At 40.2% G+C, this 20,524-nt stretch overlaps 1 protein-coding gene across 2 annotated transcripts in view; it reads left to right on the forward strand.

Annotated features, from left to right (window-relative positions):
- shroom3 (shroom family member 3) overlaps positions 1–20,524 on the forward strand; it is a 79,948-nt gene that overhangs the window by 43,467 nt on the left and 15,957 nt on the right. For both annotated transcript variants that reach the window (XM_088355619.1, XM_088355620.1), the window contains exons 4-17: positions 1,503–1,709; positions 3,361–3,683; positions 3,759–3,954; positions 4,536–4,591; positions 4,907–5,354; positions 5,434–5,697; positions 6,722–7,151; positions 7,257–7,396; positions 8,489–8,635; positions 10,133–10,560; positions 12,425–12,631; positions 12,779–12,965; positions 15,611–15,872; positions 19,388–19,464. In XM_088355619.1, coding sequence (XP_088211745.1) covers positions 1,503–1,709; positions 3,361–3,683; positions 3,759–3,954; positions 4,536–4,591; positions 4,907–5,354; positions 5,434–5,697; positions 6,722–7,151; positions 7,257–7,396; positions 8,489–8,635; positions 10,133–10,560; positions 12,425–12,631; positions 12,779–12,965; positions 15,611–15,872; positions 19,388–19,464 — 3,372 coding nt within the window. The remainder of the gene's footprint in view (positions 1–1,502; positions 1,710–3,360; positions 3,684–3,758; positions 3,955–4,535; positions 4,592–4,906; positions 5,355–5,433; positions 5,698–6,721; positions 7,152–7,256; positions 7,397–8,488; positions 8,636–10,132; positions 10,561–12,424; positions 12,632–12,778; positions 12,966–15,610; positions 15,873–19,387; positions 19,465–20,524) is intronic.

Consider the following 20,524-nt stretch of genomic DNA (forward strand, 5'->3'; position numbering starts at 1 on the left):
AAATGTGAAATAGTTCTACCGGTATCAGTCTTTTAAAATGGCAAAACCTGCGTAATCCATCCTCATGTCCTATGTTATGTACTTGTGCCTGTTACGTAAAGGGAATATGTTGGGGTGTGGATGTATAACATCAGATAAAGTGATGTCAGAGTTTTTGTCAAACAACAGTAAATAGAGGTGAAAGGCTCTGACATGACTCTGTTTGTTAGGTGGGGGCATTGACGCTAATACCCAAAGAGAGGGGGAATTCTTCATGTGCCTTCCTTACGTCACCTCCCAGTCTGCCATGGCAACAACTCGATCCCTACACGCACGTTACAGACTCTCCACTTGCACTTTCATGTTGACTCTATACTGACCCATTCTGCATGGGAAACTTTAATACTAAGAAACATGGCAATAGAGGCCATCGGGCTGACAGAAGTTCGAGAAGCAGGGAAAGTTACTGACACAGAAAAAAAGACGGGCAAAGGCTGCACTCTTTTCAAAAGCAGTAATTGCATTGTGTTCGGTTGGAAGAGTTGGTGAATCAAAGTGTGACGTAGATGTGCCGTACAAACACTCACTTTCAGCAACCAAAACCTTATTTTCAAGCCACATTTGTAGAACTAACCGTTGCTTGGTTACAATCATCAATCAAAAGCTTTTGAAATATTGATTAAAAAAACAAGAAAATGGGATTGGCAATAAATCAAATTAATTTGTTTGATTTGTCATTATAAAAATAGACAATTTGTAGAAATTTAAGAGGTTAATATGACTTAAAGCTGACGCTGATACTCAAACAACTAGCCATCAAAGTTAAAGTTATTGTTGTCTGAATATTTTGCTTGGAATGTTTGTTTTTTTCTCTAGAAAACTTCCTTGGAAAAACTGTATATCCATTAATATACAATTAAAACTGTAATCATTCAGATTGATTGATGAAAAAAAATATTCTATTTTTTAGCCATTTCACCAAGCCACATCTCCACATTTTAACTGGTATTCACTCAGAGACAAGTTTTCAGACCTCTGAATGCTATGCATGCATGAACTAAAAATGATCTTAGAACCTATCAACTTATATGTTTTCCCTGTACAGTATTTTATACATATTTTGATCAAATTGTGTATGCCATAGTACAATTTTTGTATAGGGAAAAAGGCATATACAGTTTTGATGTTAGATCAATCTCTTCTTGCCCATTTCGGCTTTATTCCTGACTTCAGTCGCTGTTAGCAGAAGAGGTCATCGTAGTTCGTAATATTGTCTAGTGTGTCTTGCTGTGAGTGAATTGGACCGCCTTGTGTTTGTGAGGTCATTATCACTTGACAAGGGGAATTGAAATCATTAATAAGGGAAGCAATTGGCTGAGATTGACAAGTATAGATATTTGTTGTCGATAGTTGTCAATGGCTGTGAATGAGAGCATATAAATTTGAGATGATGATGTCCATTTTGCATGCACAACTAAGTTCTCTCCTGATGCTTATTAAATATCCTTCTGCATCTTTCGTAGTGCCTCCACCACAAACCTTTCAGGCGGTTTTGAGTCTGATGGAAGCTACCTAAGAAAGAGTCCTGACCAGTACAGCTCGAGAGGCAGTATGGAAAGCTTGGATCCTCCTCAGTCTGCACACCTCCAACACCACCCCATCATGGGCCATAACACCACCAGTGGGCCTCACCCTGCCTACTCCTCCTGCCAACAGTTATCCTTGGCCAGGTTTGGAAAAATATTAACTTCATGAATTTCAGCCCAGACAACAAAGTTTGGCTGAAGAATGAAAAAGGGAGTCCTTAATCTTCAATCAGTGGTGCTAACAGTCATTTTATACTGTAGTAATATTTCCAATGAATATATTAACAGAGCCAAATAAGACTGGTGGAGTGTTTAAAAACATCACACAAATAAGAATAAAAAGTAATTGTACTGCAGTAAATTATATCTGCACTGCTTATCCTACCTATGGTCACAGGAGCCCATCTCAGCTGTCTTTGGGCAGTGGGGAGGGGACACCCTGAGCTGGTTGCCAGTCAGTTGCAGGGCATATGAAGACATTCAACCAAGAATTGTCCCTAGGGACGCTTCTTGACCGCGAATTGACCTGTCATCCATGCCTTGGGATGGGAGGAAACCCAAGCAGGCAAAGGGAGAACATAAAAACTTCGCTCAGTGATAGATAGATAGATAGATAGATAGATAGATAGATAGATAGATAGATAGATAGATAGATAGATAGATAGATAGATAGATAGATAGATAGATAGATAGATAGATAGATAGATAGATAGATAGATAGATAGATAGATAGATAGATAGATAGATAGATAGATAGATAGATAGATAGATAGATAGGTAGGTAGGTAGGTAGGTAGGTAGGTAGGTAGGTAGATACAATATACAAATACCCAGTGTGACGTGCAAATGCCCACTGTAGCGTGTTATATAGAATAACTAAATAGTGCTACACAGAATACATATTGCAATAAGATTCGGTAATATGCAATGTAGGTGGTGTGGTTTACTGTGGGCTTTTACTCTGCCGGGTAGAGTTAAAGAGCCTCATGGCATGAGGAAGAAAAGATCTCTTCTGTCTGTCTGTAGCACAAGACAGTGACAGCAGTCTGTCGCTGAAACTGCTCTCCTGTCTGGAGATAATGCTGTGTAGTGGATGCAATGGATTGTCCATGATTGACCGCAGCTTTTCCAGTGCCCGTCTCTCAGCTACTGTTGTTAGGCTGTCCAGCTCTTTGCCCACAACAGAGCTCGCTTTCCTAGCCAGTTTATTGAGACGAGAGGCCCTTAGCTGGAATTGAATCATTAACCTTAACTGTGGGGCCAATGGGCCAACCACTCACCCGCCGTGTTGCCTGCAATATTGTACATGCAACAAAAAGAACAAATTTCTCCACAATTAAGAAAAATAATTGTGGCATCCTTGTTATCAGTTTTTGGTTTCAGCTCTAGTGTTTACACCCTTTAATTTCCTCTTGAATGGCTAAAATACAAATTTACAATACAAGTGTAGCCTGGGCAGTTCATCCACTTTCTTATCTGATTAGCTCTTTTGTTGATTTGCATCTTATACATGATCAGTTTGATTACATTATTCTTTCTATCGCCATGTTTCTGTTATCAACCGCTGCGACATATCTTTCAATTCCATTCAGACCGATAGAAAATATTTTTTGTGTCTGTGTATATTGTTTATACAGAGTATATTGGTTAAATCCAATCTTTTTGTAGTATCATATCGTAGCTGCATGAATTTTACATTATCAACAACAGACATTTTAATTATTTTAAAAATTGTACTTATTATTTTCCTAGAATAAATAAATAATTTTAAAATACATTTTTTAAATTATTATAGGTCCTCCAACAGCATCGATCATCTCCACAGCAAGCGGGACTCTGCATATTCATCCTTCTCTACGAGCTCCAGTATTCCAGAGTACCTTGCATCGGCTCCCACAAACGGCCCCGAGCGCTCCTATTCCCTGGAGACCGTGCCTCAGAGAGGAGAAAGTGGCGAAATGCCACAAACAGACATAGGTTATATCCGGATGTCTTACAATGCCCATCACAGTCTCTCACAGGAGCAGGAACCGGGCTCTCCATCGGCATTATCACTGCATACTAATGATTTAAGGAATGAAGAAGGAGCAAAAGGAGGGCAGCTGAGAGATCCGCAAGGTGGGGTATCACTTTCAAGAGTTGTCGTTTTGAATTTGTGATTTGTGTGTTTACCCTTGCTGCCTGGTTCATTAGGAAGTAGCAGTGGTGTGCCGGCTTCAAATAGGCATAGCATGGGACCTATATGGGCACCTGGAGCCAGTCCCGGCTCTTATGAAAACCTGAAGGGAGCACCTGAACCACCACGGCGCAGCGACAGCTTTGCAGTCATCAAGAACCACGAGAGGCCCAACTCTTGGTCAAGTGTGGAGCAAACCCGGGCAGTTAATAGGTGAGATGGTTGGCTTTTTAATTGGGAATAACTTTTTAAGGAATATGTTATTGTCATGAACTCACTTGGGATGGTGCAGAAAGAAGCACATGTTAGTTAAATGAGTCCTGTATTAGGAGAGGTTCGCAACATGGGAAGGCAGGCAGTGAGGCAACAATTTCCAGAACTCCAGAGGCAAACCATCATTATACAATTGAAAGGCGAAAGGTTTGGTTATCCCGTCAATTTAAGCAGTAAAGGTCACAGTCTAAGAGTTCTCGTAGCCCTGGAGTCCAGCCAGGGGTTTAGTACACTGAATAACCAAAAGCGCTTTGACATGAGTGCTTGGAACATGACGAGAAAGACTAGCAAGAAACCAACGGGACAGAGTACTGGAAAAGGAAAATTAGTCGTGATAGGAAAAAAAACTGTTACAATAGCTGTAAAGCCTGGAAGTGAGCGTCCAGAGAAGGTAAGGCCAAGCGAGAGAGAATAGAAAGAGAGAGAACAGACATAGAAACAGAACCTGAGTGCAGGATTGTTACAGTTATTTTTCTGTGAGTATTAATTCTAACCATCTAAACATTTATTGTTCCTATTAGGTCTCTCCAGAAGGGCTCGTATCATCACTCAAGTGGCCCAGTTGCCTCAAGTACAGGTACAGTACAAGTAACTTTGGACATATTGTGTAAAAAAGTTCCAAAGACTGGACTTTTTCTTTAAAAAAATATCAAGTCTTTTTGTAAAACAAAATAAACTAAAAAGTTGGATAAAAATGACCCCATCGTTGGATTAGTCCATTTTTGTCACAATTTGTCTTGATTTTGACCCAAGTGTGTTTGGACTTTACCTTATGTGTCTGGATCAGCAAGTTGTCCAGGATGTTATTAACCTATTTTGAAAGACACCTAACCGTACAAAAATACATTGCATAGAAAACAATTGGTTGATGAGTTCTCTTTTGTAATTTCAGCAAAAGGCTTGTGCATGACTGAGGCTCAGCTCCACACAGTCATAGAAAAGAGTCCAGAAAGCAGCCCCACCACAAAGCCCCGACAGGGCTTTACTGCACCAAGTTCCCCTTCTGGAGCCACCACTAGCCTCACTAGTCCAGTTTCCCATTCAGGTTGCCTCATTTTACTCACAGGAGTATACCCAGTACCCAAACCAGAACCGCATTTTGCACAAATACCCAGTTCAAGTCCTGTGTCAACCACCACAGGAGTTTATCCTGCTCTAGCTAGGGATAGCAGACAGCAGCATCAAGCTCCCCAGAACACCATAACACAAGAGGAAGAAGTGATAAATGGAAAACTACTGTATTTGGAAAAAGATCACCAAATGAACATTTCATCACTCTACCCCCATTCCTCCACACATATGGATGTCGTAATGCACAGCAGACCAGATGAGTCAGAAAGGTACGAGTCAATATGTCATTTGAGCGTAAATTAACAAAAAGTAAGCTATAATATTCTCCTGCCACTCTGATTCAATCAGGAATCAACACGACGATAGCAATATTGAGCACAGCAGACCCTTTCCGACTGCAGGAATATATGAGAGTCAAACAGGTGCCAACATGGTCAAGCAGTTGCCACAGGGCCAAATCCCCCTGCACCTCCATATGCATTTGGACCAGGGAGCAAACAACCAAATGTTGCAGGAATACGATTTTATAAGTCCACAAATTCCAGTTCTTCAGACCTTCCAAGAACAGAGTCACCCTTACACAACTGTGCAGCCTGTGGGCCACACGCAAGGGTATGTACAGGTTTAAGTTATTATGGTTGGGACAAGACAATAATTTAGAATAGGTTTAAAGTAATTCATCAAAATGTCTTAACAACACTGTAACTATAACAGGAGTGGGGATACTAACGGCCCGTCAAACTTTTTAACAAAATTATAATAGATATAGACCGGTAAAAAAAAGTACTACTGATAGAGAAATCTGTGTTTGTTGCCACTGTTGACCAGAGGTGTGTCTAGCATCTTAAAATAAAAATATAGCTTTAATGGATTGTTCAAAGTGAACATTAAAAAAATCTGTTAGTAACACATTGTGCCATGATTATTGCTGCATTCCAGAAATGTGGGAAGTTGGATTTCTCCCACTCAGATGGTGCCAGATCCGACCTCGAAGCGTTCCAAGCGAATGCAAACAGCAAAGGTGGTTAAAGGCGAAAATATGCTCTTTATTTTGCTCATTAAAAGACAGTTGGACCTCCAGCAAAGCTGCCTTCTCGCAAGCGTGTAAATTGTGGAAGAAATATGGCGTATGAGATCAATAGCGCACTCTGTTATCGTGTAAATCATGTTTTACCGTGTTTTTGTCCATGGGCATCGCCATTTTGTCAAGTGACGACAGATTGACAATTTTTTTCACCGACTATGCAACTATGGCCCCCCCACCTCAAGTGGTCAAAGGTCGGAGAACTCTCACAACCCACTTTTCTGTAATGCAGCATAGGGGCTTGTTTTAGACATTTCCCCGCTGATTCTGCCAAATCCGCAATCTTACTCCATACATAAAAAAGTAGCAAAGGTGTAACGGCTTGTAGTCCGTAATCTACAGTCCATTTTCTTGTTGAAATTGTCAGGGATCCCCTTAACTACTTTTTATTTGAATAGATATTCTCAAAGTGGTAAACCTCACCCTTTTTACTCTTTTAATTGAATGAGCATTTAATCATGGTCTGGTGTCTAAAAAGTCCTTCATCTGGAAAAAGCCTTTTTTTTAGCTAGAAATTTAAGAATCAGCCTCATGAATTTTATCTCCTTGCAGAATGGTGAACCAATCCAACGCTCATCCCAAAGCAACGTTGTCTACAAGAGTTGCACAGGGACAAGTGCCTCCATCCAATTTAGCAGCTCAGCCTCAGCATTTTTCCTCCCACTCTTCCACTCACGCCTCCCTCCGTCACCAGAGTGACTCAACAGCTCTTCATTACCACCACTCTGGCCAGAAAGAACAGAACCCAGACAAAGAACACCCGCTGACTCGTCTGGAGAATGCGCTTGTAGAGGTACAACGCTGCACCAGCCCTAACAGTAGTGTCTCTGCTAATAGTCAGAACAATACATTGGGTGAGGGTATCCAGGGACCCACCCGTAGAGTTTCTGTCCAAGAGAGAGTCAGTCGCTTTGAGCATTGTGACAAAGCAGGAAAGCAACGTAGTATGAGCATCGGCCACCACAAAAACTCTCTCCGTAGGGTAAGGCAAAGGAACTGATTGATGATACATTTACATTCCATACTAAAGTTCAAAATTCCTCAGCTCATTTTTCTTGTTAAATTTGCATCTTTAAACATTTTTTAGAATCAGATGATTGACAACTCCCATTTTGCTTCTTGTGGGGCTGAAGATATCAGAAGCATGCTTGAAAGAAGCACCAAAGTGAGCAAAGCCCATCGAACAATGAGCTACAGAGGAGGCAGCGTCAACTATAGGAAGGAAAGGTGGGTTCTTCCCTGTGTCTGTACGTGTTAAGTTTATAGTCTAGTGCACACTCTTAATAATTGAACTTGCAAAGGGAACAAAAGAAGACCCAAACCTTTGATAACAAATTATAATCTGTCATACATGCCCTCACATGAGCCTTTTCTTTTTATTAAATCTTTAAGGTTACAAAAGCAGATCGACTATGGTGGTTTGACTATGATAAGAGTCAAGTAAACAGTCGAAATAAGGGAAGGATTCATCACTAATTTTGAATTTGCAAGGAGAACATGAGAGGGACTGTACAAAAACCCTCACATTGCCCAATTACAAATCTGAGCCCTTTTTTAACTACATCTCTTAGGTTACGAAAAGCACATCCGCCCTCAAGGGTGTGGGAATCAGAGAACAGCTACATTATTGGGCGAGAGTGACTATGTCGAAAATAGCGCATAATAGTCAAAAAACGTACAGTCCTGTCATCGTACGAAATCTCCTTTGTAGGTTGTCCAATACTCAAAACAGAATAAACTTCAATAAGTCATATCCATCCATCCATCCATCCATTATCTGCACCGCTTATCCTCAGTAGCCCATCCCAGCTATCTTCGGGCAGTGGTCAGGGGACACCCTGAACTGGTTCCCAGCCAGTCGCAGGGCACACAGAGACAGACAACTCACTCGCTCATTCACACCTAAGGACAATTTGGACCGGCCAATTAACCTGACGTGCATGTTTTTGTAATGTGGGAGGAAACCAACGCAAGCACGGGCAGAACATGCAAACTCCACACTGGAGGTTCGATCTCATGAACTCAGAACTGTGCCACACACGCGCCAACCACTGTGCCGCCCTGCTGCCTCAAAAAGTCTCATTGAATGAAAAATGGACGGTCTCTTGTGTTTGGTTGGTTGCGACTCAGCAAATACATCTTTCTTTTTTACATTAATTAATGTTTTTATTTTCATAGTATCCTAAAAATGTTATGTGTTGATTATTTTTTCCTTGTGTATTTATTGATTTTCTGTTTTGGGTGTTTGTAAGTAAATGAATTAATGAAATCACTCATTAATTCACTCACATCTCATGTCGATTTTTCTGCCTTATTCAGCACAGCACCTGATCCTATTTCTGCCTTGGAAAGGAGCCGAAGCAGCCTCCATTTGGATGGATTCAGGGACCAAGATGGCAGTAATCAGTTTTGGCAACAAGATATTCAGAACATGTTGGGCACTACGCAGGATGCATCCAATCACAGGTCAGTTGCATCAATAAGCTTATGTTTCTCCATTACTAATTGGTTGTCAACAGAGTGATAAACAGTGTTGAGCGCGTTACTGAAAAACAGTAATTAGTCGCAATTATTATTTACTACATTTAAGAAGTAATTCACATATCCCTAAGGTTACTGACACCAAAAAGTAGAGGGTTACTCTGAAAGTAACTATCTAGTTACAAATTACCATATATTCTCGCATGGAAGCCAACGCCCTAAAACTGCTTTAAAATTGCCTCATACTAAAAGTAACAGAAGAACAGGCTTACATCAACCTGTAGAAGCAGTGAACCATTTCATATTTCTTGGCTTGTTCAATCTCGAGAGCTTGCAAACTAATATCATTTTGTCTCTGGGCTTCAAACCACTCGAACATCGGATTCTCCATTTATGGGTTCCGTCCATTATTTTTTTTCTCCAGGCATGGTGTATAGCAAAATGAACTTTACCAAAAAGAAGACAAAAATAAATCTCATTTCTAGCATAAATTCTGTGCTCACATTTGTCCAATTAATTTCCTGTTGGTTTGTTGTCCCCCTCCCTACGACCTGAATACTATTTGGTACTGGTGACACACAACTAAATATGTGCATGTATGCTGACTACCTAAATTCAGTATTTTATTAGTTGTAAATTCGGCTTGAATGCGAATATAGACGATAGGGAGAATATCTCCATGAGGATAAATTCAGCGTTCTCATGCTCTGTGGCTTAGATGGCACTGCCATACTTGTATTCAGTTGCACTTGGTAGTTAAATAAAAACATGCCCACCTTTCATGTGCTTTGCTGACGGATCGAGAATTGTACATAACTACGTAATAGATGCAAGTTGATTCAGCAATCAAAAGACACTAGTTTGTGGTCTGAATTTAATAAGTAGTGGAATAAAAGAACCATGTAGATAGAATAGAATAGAATTTACTTTTATTGTCATTCTTTGTAACCATGCACACAGAACGAAATGTCGATACACCTGACCCGTACAGTTAAACTGTAGCGAGCCGATGCAGCCGCAGCCAAACAGGGCGCAGCCATTTTAGTCATTAGGTGACCAAACCCCCCAATTCCAACCCTTAATGCCGAGCGCCAAGCAGGGAGGCAATGAGTACCAATGTTGTAAGTCTTAGGTATGACTCGGCCGAGGCTTGAACCAGCGACCTCCCAGTCTCGGAGCGGGCGCCCTACCATCGAGGCTACCGAGCTGGTCGTAAAGACAGCAAAGTTACAAAATGCAATACAGTACTCCTTACTGAGAAAAGTAATTGTGTTAGTCCCAACACTGTCTATAGTTTAGTAGACACTCAAAATAAAGAGGGAAGACATGAATTAATTTTGAACTTTTAAGGAGAACAGGAGAAGACTGTACGAATATAGTCAAGATAAGAAAATACAATGTTTTTTTAAAATTCCCCCCCTGAGCCCTTAAATTTCAGTGGTTAGAAAAAGCAGAATTTAAAAAAAACCTTGTTTTCAACAGATCTTACAGGGACTCATTGAAAGAGGCGCAATCTAAGGTTCTGCGATCTACCTCCCTGAGGCACAATTACTCCTCAATTACCACGTCACATCCAGATCCTTCACCCAATCCCTCCTCATACGGCCACCAACACCCCTTGGAAAAGAAAGGCCCTAAAACAATGCCCAAACCGCAGAGCTTTGTTATCAATGCCCCAGTCACGTCCCCTCACACTCCAAAGGAACGGCATGTGGTGGGTCCAGAAACTCAAGGCCCGAAACCCCCAGCCCTGCCTAGCGTCCCACCGGTTGGACCTCCCGCTGTGTTGCGAATCGGCGGACGCAAACGTCTGACTTCAGAGCAGAAGAAACGTTCCTATTCTGAGCCAGAAAACATGAACGAGGTTGGGATTTCCGATTCTGAAGCCGGTCTTTTCAAGATTGGAGGAGGTAAATGCATAAACACGCAAAGCCACGATCACCTTACAAAATGTCACTATTAAGGACTAAAGTGCTTAGCTCCAAAGGATTTGGAAACACCCACAAAAAACGTTGCTTTTTTAAAATTACCATTACTATATTGTCAACACTGAATCAATTTTTTTTATCACTGCCCCTTATTATTATAAACCGTACATATTTACGGCTCACGGATCCCTTAATCTGGGATGTTAGGGCACCACTTAGGACCCAACTCTTGACATTTTTCTCCACTTCTGACGGTTCCTAGTCGGTTCGGGTCGTGGCAAAGTTGGCACCAGAACATCACTTGATGTTGTCAGCCCAGTTTTTTTTCCTGTCTTTCCTCCTGCCAAAATTGATCTGTGCCCTGGAGAATAATCTTGGCCAGTCCTGATGATATTGAGATGTGACCATACCACTACAGTTTTTGTCTGCACAGTTGACAGCAGTTCTTTGTAGGGTTCAATGTGCCCTTCGATGGTGTTGCGCTTTGTTTTGCTTGTCACATGGTTAATGTAGCTAATTCTCAGAAATTTAGTCCATGTCTTGCAAGCATGAGTCTGATGATTCATTTCCCTAAAATGTTCTAGTCCCTCCAGATGGGTTTAAGTCTTGCAAGTGCTTTGGTTTGAGCTATCCTTGTCATAATTTCTGGAGATGAAGCTTTTTCTGATATTATAGCTCCAATATATTTAAATTTGGTGACAGGTTCAAGGTCTTGGTGGTTGAAGGTGATGTTTGTGGTGATACCTCTTTTGTTTTTTTCTATTCTGATTTCCATCCCATACTGGGTTGATGCTTTGTCCAGGCGATTGACCAAATCTCTGAGTTCCTGTACTTCTCTGCGAGATTGGCAATATCATCAGTAAAACTGAGGTTAGTGATAGCCCCCTGTTGGTTGAGGGCTTCAGTCATGATCCTCTAGAGCAAGATGTTGAATAAAGCTGGTGAGAGGATGCAGAAATTGTCTCACACTGGCTGTGGTTTAAAACCACGCTCCAATTAGACTACTGATCAGTACCACATACTTGGAATTGCCGTAAAGCTGTTCGATATTCTGAACTTGTTTCTGGCCCATGTTGTTCTTCCGCATGGTGGCCCACAAGGTGACATGTCAAATGCCTTCTTGAAATCCACGACAACGTGATAGAGGTTTCTCTGGTGTTGTTGAAACTTCTCGCATGGGATGTGCAGATTAAAAATCTGTTATGTGATGCTATTTCCCTCCTTGAAAACAGGCTGTGGATTCAGTATGTTCAGTATGACGTTTACCATAACTGTACTTACAGACTGATCATTCTGTACCTGGAGCATAGTTGGAGGTTTTCTTTCTTTGGAAGCATAATTACCATTTATTTGTTTATGCAGATGGCCACTGTTCTGTTTGCCAGATCATTTTGCAAATCTTTGTCAAGATGTGTATAGTTAGTTCACAACTTAATCAATAATATAAAAACAACTTTGTGTGAATAAAACAGAGTTGTCCTGTGACTGGCTTGAAATCAGTACTTGGTGTCCCATTGCCCACTGCCTGATGTCATCTGGGCTCCAGAAAACCGCCAACCCAACCTAATTCCTACTCTTGTTTTAATGATTAAGCTAATTTTCCAATTGTAAATTTTTAAAAGGGCAAATTAATCCATTTCTTAGGGCATTGTTTATCATTTCACTTTTCAAACTCCTCCAAAATATCAGTCCCATAATGGCTTACTATGGACTCCGACACCATCATGTGTTTATCCTGGGATGTTTAATTCTCAAAGAGACGCATAATTATTATTACTTTTTTAATTTAGAGGTAGAAAAATCCCTCGCGCTCCGTTTCTAAAAAACTTAATCCCCCAAACCCCAGAGACGAGTGTGGCTGATCGGCGGAAGATGTTTGAACTTGGATTTGCAAACAATGCCATTTCCAAGCCGGACTTGCGTCAGCTTCAGCAAGATGCTGTGGCTCAGTTCGTGCAGAGAAAGAGAAATGCAAAGAAGGACGACGGTAGGGAGAGGACCGGGCTAAGGCCCGTCAGTGCTTTTCTGCAGTCGGAAAATACCTGCCATTCAGGTGAGTGGATCATGGTTTTAATAATACACGACATTCACCTCCGACTGATTTAAATACAACATGGAGGATTGTCAATACAGAATTTAGCCTTCTGTAACACTGATTGTATTCATTTTACTTATCTGCTTCTAATTCATTCCTCAACAGACACCGTCAGCCTCTCGTCTACGTCCAGCCTGCTCTCCCTCCAAGAATCCTACCTGGACCGCAGCCTTTCTTCCAATGAAAGGAGACATTTCTCTTCTCCAGGTGCTGATCTGCGAACACTTCAGTCAAACTTGTACTACCCAGGAAGAGTCACCACCCCAAGAGCTCCTTCACATCCAGCAACATGGTAACTATCAATCTAATAACCACCACCAAAAAAGGCATTTTTACACACTTTATCTGGCAACTATCGTCAATAGTGGTGTCAGGTAAAAGCTTAACGTAAAATTATTTTAACCGCCACAAAATTGTTCATTGCACCATCAAAGCTACACCAAAAGTGGAGGACTTGCTTTCCGCTAATACTGTTGTGGGCGCTAGCATTAATGGCCAGCAACACACAGTAAGTATGAGAGCATAAATGGCTAGAGTTCAGATTTCATTAATGCCGCTTCCCTCCACAGACACAGCCACTAAAATTGAAGCAAGTATGAGTAAAGTTAGGATTAGCCACTATCATTGTTAATGGCTATTACTAGAAGCTAATGGCACATGGCTTCAACATTTTTTTACAGGAGCCCGGTGTTTTAGATCTGTAATCATTCTTCGTTTGCATCACCATTGTTGTGTGTGCACATGCACTTGAGCTCTTCTGTATATTTCTTCATAGATATTTTGCAATTTCTCTGAAGTTCACACTCCCAGAAGACTTATATAGCTGACAGGAGACCAAAAGAGAGAAAATTATTATGTTAGGCTGAGATTTGTTTCATTAATTTATAACTTATAATAAGATTTAACCACAAGTTCATGTTTTTATTTTTTTTTCGGGGGCGTTAACAATATCAGAGTTGATTGAGTTTGTTCATAAGGTATATCAGTTGTCTATAAATATCTGAATATACAAAGGCTGGAACAACTAGGGATCTTCCAACCCAAGTTATAAGAAATCTTTCTATAACTTTAGGGCAGAAGACACTATTTGGTGGCCACAACCATAAAGCATGATAATATGTGTCAGCCGTGTTTTGGGAACACTTGAAAAAGGTGTCCAACTTGGAAAATCCAATGTTATTCATCAACTGAGTGTTATATGTTCTATGTAGGTTTTTATATCGAATAAGTTTGCATGTTTTGTCATTTTTAATTTGTGATTGGATTTAAAAGAAACAATAATCCCATCAGCTAATTTGTTGTATTGTATTGTATGTATTTCCTGCGATGGTTCAGATTCTTGATGTCGATTCTTGGTCTGGCGTAGCTTGCCACTCGGATCAAAGATTTCCAATCGTACAAGGTAACATTTTCCCAGGCTGGAAAAAAAAACCTGGCCATTTAAAAAAAACAGCGAAATAAATATATTCAGTCTTTTGTTTACTGGTTTAGTGCCAGACGTTACTCTCAAATGGGAAGTGCAGGTGTCGACCAATTTTTGTCATTTTGACTCATTTTTGAAGGCCTACAGAAAATTTGCAGCTACATAGGCATATGGCATTTTGTTAAAAAAATGAACATTGCTAAGTTTCTTGAAAATACTTGTTTCCAAGAAAACTTCTGAGAGAAATGGCTTTTTGTAAAAGGATATATTTTCACTTTGATGCTTTTTTTGCATTTGTGATACCTCCAATATCTAAACAAAGTTTTTCATGAGCACTTTCAAAATAAGATTTAATTCCAGGAAGACTGAACTTTTGCTTGAACAATGCATAAAATTTGCAAGTTTTCATTGCCTGATGTTTCTGGTGACACGGGGCCGTCCACACACTCTCATTCACTGGATAGAGGAAGCAAAGCAGCTTGACGAAGTGGGGGTCCTCGATGTGTGGACACAGATCTGATCAACACCATTCCTGCCATCTAGTGGGGAATTATCATCCTGAAATAATTCCCAGAGGCTTTATAATAGTTAAAAAAAAACACAACAAACTTTGACAACGTGGAACCGTGTGCGGCTACGTGTCAAAAAACATTAAGGGGCAACTTCTCATTGCTCGAACTAGTTACAATAACTTGTAAATTTACACAGAAATAATGAAAGTCAATAGAGACATCAAATATTGAAGAGAGATCTCAAACTTGATTTAAATGTTATAATCTCTAACTATGAACAATTTTGTAAGTGCACCGCGACAACTACAAAAAAAAACGGAAACAAAAATCATCACATTTTGTCTAGGTCAGGTTTTTTTGTTCTACGCGAATAACAAGGTGAGATTTGGTTTTCCAATTCCAAGCAATGCCTGCTAACGATTGCTATCATAATCACAGGTTCTGTCTGTCCATGCTGGCGTGCGTTTTCTGCCCGCAGTGAGCAATGATGGGGTTACATATGCGTTGCAATCGTTCAAACCAGGAAGGAGCTTTTGAATGAGACTGCGGGGCAGACGTACATCAATCTCAAACATAAGTGTGTGAATTTTGAGCACTGCCTAACTAATTAGCACGAAGGTAGCATCCATGTCAAACTAGCACACTAAGTTAAGATTTCATATTATGGCTAGGGCCCCAAAGTATCACCTTGTGGGTTGCAAATGGCCCTTGGGCTGCAAACTTGCAACCCTTGCTTTAAGGATAGCATTCAATGTTTATTATGTAAACCCTATTTCAATTCAGAAATTGTTGCTCTTTTTACACTGGATGCTTTTTGTAATCAAACTTTAAATGTTTGTCGGGTGAAGTTGAGTTTTTCGTTTTGGTTGAAAAGCATAAAAATAACTCATAATAACAGGGAGAAAACAATAAAGTATTTTTGCCATTTTGCACAGCACAAATGACAAATAATTTTATGACACCAATATTACACTCTTTTACTTCTCATTTTGTTTTCCTTAGTGAGGACTCGCCACCAGAGAGCCAGCCCACCATGACGCACATCCCGTCTGTATTCATCCATGAGGCAGGCTCCAATATACCGATTCCCATTCGACAAAAACATTTCGAGGCATCGCAAGCGAGGGGGTCTCCGGCGTTTGCCGGGTCAATGCTGAGTTCTGGCAAATCTGCCTCTGTTGAAGACCTTCTGGAGCGGTCGGAGGAAAGGATTCCAAACCACTCTCGCTCCCGTTCATCACCCACTGTAGAGCTATTCAATCAGGTACTCCAAAGCACGGCAAACATTACCTCAAGAAGCTGTCAACCGGACATTCTGTTTTTACCTATATTTTATGTAGATAATGTCAGTGTATTGTCTGTAAAGCCCTTTAAGACTATTCTTGTAATTAAGGGCTAGCTCAGGAGGTAGAGCGCTCGTCTTGGGATCAAGAGATCACAGGTTCGATTCCCGGCTTCTCCGTGTTATATGTCGGAGTGTCTTTGGGCAAGACACTGAATCCCTAATGCCCCCATGGTCGCTATTGGTGTGTGAGTGTGTGTGTGAATGTGTAAGTGTGAAGCACATTGTAAAGCGCCTTGGGAGGTCTTCATTGACTTGAAAAGCGCTATATAAATGCAGACCATTTGCCATTTATACAAAACATAACTTGAATTGACATGAAATGTACCATTCAGATTGGATTCCTCCGGTTTAATATGTGTATGTACAGTACATAAAAGAGCTTGTATAGTTTTTTTGTTGAAGGACTTTCCATTTTCTCCATTCTCTAGCATTAGTTGGTGAATACGTGGAAAGACTCTTTAACCTATCAGAATGCAGTATGCAAATCTGCCATAAAAATAGTGTGATAATTAGATAAGTTCTAAAGCCTTTTCAAATAACATCTGTACCACCGGAAGTCTAATGCTAAAGGGTGCTCTCGCCGCCACTACTCAGGGTTGATTCCCATTGCCGACAATGTTTTGTGATTTTGTTCAGCAACATCTATCGACTGATAAATCTTTGCATTAATATATAATGCAAGAGTATAAGGAGCCCAATGGTAATACACATATACACACGATAGCTCTCTGTAGTCTAAATTCAGTGCGCCTTATGTATAAATGATATATGACGAAATACTATTTGTAGGAGGTGCGTCATATATTTCAGTGCAGCTTATAGTGCAGAAAATATGGTAATTTCGGCCTCTCTTGGATGGAGGGGTACTGATCCCATATTCTGGGGCAATCCTCCTACGTCAAGAAATCTCGAATCCTAAAGGCATAACAAAATTTGCAACTTCCTTGCCGAAGAATCAAAGCCATATGAGTGGTCCGTATTCCATCAATTAAAGGTTTCACTTACCAATGGCCTAATTAGGTGCCCAGATTTTCTGTTTGTCAAAGGTGATGTTGTCCTAGTTGTTGACGTTACCATATGATACGGATATTTGGGCCTTCCCAAAGCAAGACGTCTCTCCCCTTCTTGTGCATTGAGCGGAAGGGCCTTATTGTACTCAACAGAGAAGCTTCTTTTGAAAAGCTTGACTCTTCTACTAACTCAACTAATGTTTGAGCACTTGGCTACCAGGCTCCTACCAAATATGTCTATCCTTAACATCCTAAATCCTTAATCCTTATCGGCCATGTCAATTTATCTCCAATCTAGTCCTTCTCAAATTCTGATATTTACCAACATTCATGGTTTACGGTTGAGGACGCAACTCTGGATAGATTTCTCTACTGTTGGAGGTTCCTGGCCTGTTTTTAGGTCGTGGCAAATTGGCACCAGTCCATTCCTCAATGTTGTCAGCCCATTTATTTTTTGCTCTTCCTCTCCTTTTGCCCTCTTGCACTGTGCGCTGTCTCATGTCTTACAAGCGTATAGGAAGATGGAAGTAACCAGCGCTTGCATGAATCTGATCTTTGATTTCACTGCTATGTTCTTGTCCCTCCAGATGGGTTTAAATCAGGCAAGTTCGACTGTGGTTTAAGCTCTCCTGGCCATGATTTATGGTTCTGACCCTTCTTCTGAAATGACAGCTACAAGATATTGAAATTTGGTGACAGGTTCTAGCTCTCTGTCTGGTTGATGGTGATGTTTGTGGTGATAACTTTAGGATTGTTGGGCATTACTTTTGTCTTTTTCTGCAATAGGTATTACAAAAAAAAGCAATGGCGGAAAATACCAACATCTGAAATACTTCCCGACTATGGACAAAATCAGAGGTTACCTCCCTCACTCATCTCATTGACAAATACAAAAATACTTAGTTGATGAATGATGAATATATCGACTACCACACTGATCAACCAATAAGTAAAAAGCTCAGCCCATTTGAACTGCCTTCTCAATTAATTAACATTTTGTGACAAAATACACGACATAATAAATGGCAATTTACCATTGGTCCTCCACATTCTTGCTCTAAAAATATTCAGGTTGTTCTGGTCAGTGTTTCTTCCAATTTTCACCAGTCAAAAGGTAAAGTGAAATTTAACTGCTTTGTTTTCCTGATCATGTACCAGACACACATTTGGCTTGAGGGACATTTTGTCCTCAGTCGCACAGGAAATACCCAGAATCCTCAATGTTTCCTGTGTGATGCCGGAGAGATGGAAATGGTGGCTGGACGCTGTTAGATGTTGCTGATAGGAAAGATAAAAAAACAAACACAAATGCATACATATGACATCCTTTGAGTCCTTAATGGAAGGCAGCAAAAGACAAGCTTGTCTTTTATCTGTTTGCCTTATCCGCAGGACCAGGGTCGCATAAACAACTTAGTTTTGACTGAGGCAGACTCTCAGGGACATTATGTGTCCTTTACACTTGCTCTGCAAATGATTTCCCACCCGATAACTATCCATTTGGTTATAACGGCTTTTCTTTTGTCAAACACTATCCATTTCACTTCATGTCCGATAGGCTAACACGCAAAAGTACAATCCCTCACTTTTCTGCATGTATTTTTTAAGTCACATACAGTATGTGTGGTGTAATAAGTGCAGTACTGTTTGTATATTCCTTGGTAAATGACCCTCATGAATCGTTAACATTGAGTGATTATGTGAGACCATTGATTGCATCTCAAACACTGAAGAAAAGGATGTTGAATTTACAAAATGGTATTTTGTTAAGTTGTTACATGAGACCAAAATTATTCAGATCTGGATAGATTTTTAGGAAGGTTACATTTACTTGAAGTATCTATTAAGATGATGATTTTATTGTATGCAGCCACTGGTAAATTCTAGTTGACCGATATTAGTACAGTTTTCCGTCGCTGGAGATGAATAAGTACACTTACATTTTGAGCTGGACTCGCGTTGCATTCAAAGACCACAAACCCAATTAGACCACCACCACCCCGGTTTTCTGCCAGATTTTGGCATTTAACTAGTTTTAAAGTAAGCTTTACAAATAAACGTCAGTTTTGAAAATCCATGCATTTCTGCTATTCAGAATAAATTAAGTGTTGGGTTTTGTTTTTGTTTTTTAAAATGTATTTGCTCAGCATTTTATTTTTCCAGCAACCGAACATTGGTTTTAAATATCGGTTATCGGCCTTCTTGAGCACTAATAACCGGTGTCATAATCGACCTGGTAAAATAATATCACATATCTTTCATAAATTCAATGCATTTCCAGAAAAATATTTTTTTATTTTTTATTTTATTTATTATTTTATTTTTTTCCAGTGGGTGTGATTTAAATGGAATTTATAAGTCAAAAATTGCTTCAAAAAACCTTGTTTCTTCAAATTATAACAGACTTTATTGTGTGTGTTTTAGTTCTCCACATCAGATCAATCGAGGGGTTTTGGTCCTTTTGTGTCAGAGCCTGAAGGCTTCGTTGATCATGAGAACAGGTACAGTACACACATCATTTTTATCATCATCATCAGGCAAGTAGTTGACATGCTTAACCTTTTTCCATTTGTCTCAGCCTCCATCTTGTTTCTATCGGTTAGTTAGATTTCTGTTGATGTGATTTTATCCCAGACTTTCTTGAAAGTTTTTTCTGGAATGTCCCAATGGCATGCCTTATAACTAAACAATTGTCTGGAAAATTCGATAAATTATCAAAGATACCTGAGGTGTGTGATTGCAAATGTGTTTGAGAGAGAGGGAGACAGAGAGAGAAAGATCGAGACAGAGAGAAAGACTGGCAGGCAGGCGGGCGGGCGGTCGGACGGGCGGACAGACAGGAAAATGGAAACAAAGAGGGACACAGAGAAACACAACGCAGAATACAGAGAGACAGAGAAACACAGGACACAGAAAGATAGCTAAATACTTAAAGGGACGCACATGGATAAACAAAGAAACATAGACGGTCATAGAAAGAGACAGAGGAACAGAGAAACACAAAATGATAAAGACAGAGAAACACATGACATACACAGTGAGTGAAAGAGAGAGGGAGAGAGGGGGGGCAGGAGCGATGCAATGAGACAGAAAAAGAGAGAAGAAAGAGTGCGACAGAGAAACAGAGAGTAAAATGTAAAAAAAGAGAGACAGTGGTAGAGAGGGGAAAAGAAAAAGAAAGAGTGAGGGAGAGCTCTCTTGTGGCTGTTTTCTGATCAGGAATTGTCAGGCAGTTTAGAAAACATACAGTAGAAGTATAAATGAACCATTACTATCAAGGCACCGTATTTTAAGTAAAACCATCAGTCGTTTTGGGTACGTAGCTAACTTTTAGGACAAGACTAGGTGCACAATTCTAACACTTTAATAAACTAACAGCAAAAGACAGTAAAAGGAAACCAGGTTTTAAGTGTTTAATAGATAGTGTCAGGGCAGAAGCCACGCAAAACCAACCTAGTAAGACACTAAACCAAGGTCTAAATCCTTGCTTAATAAAGGACACATTGTTAAGAACGAGTCATGTCGAGTGTACGAGTTGATGAAAAAGGAGATGTGTTTTTA

This window comes from Urocampus carinirostris, chromosome 16 (genome assembly GCF_059441175.1).
Source record: "Urocampus carinirostris isolate Australia breed hairy pipefish chromosome 16, RoL_Ucar_1.0, whole genome shotgun sequence".
Lineage (NCBI taxonomy): Eukaryota > Metazoa > Chordata > Actinopteri > Syngnathiformes > Syngnathidae > Urocampus > Urocampus carinirostris.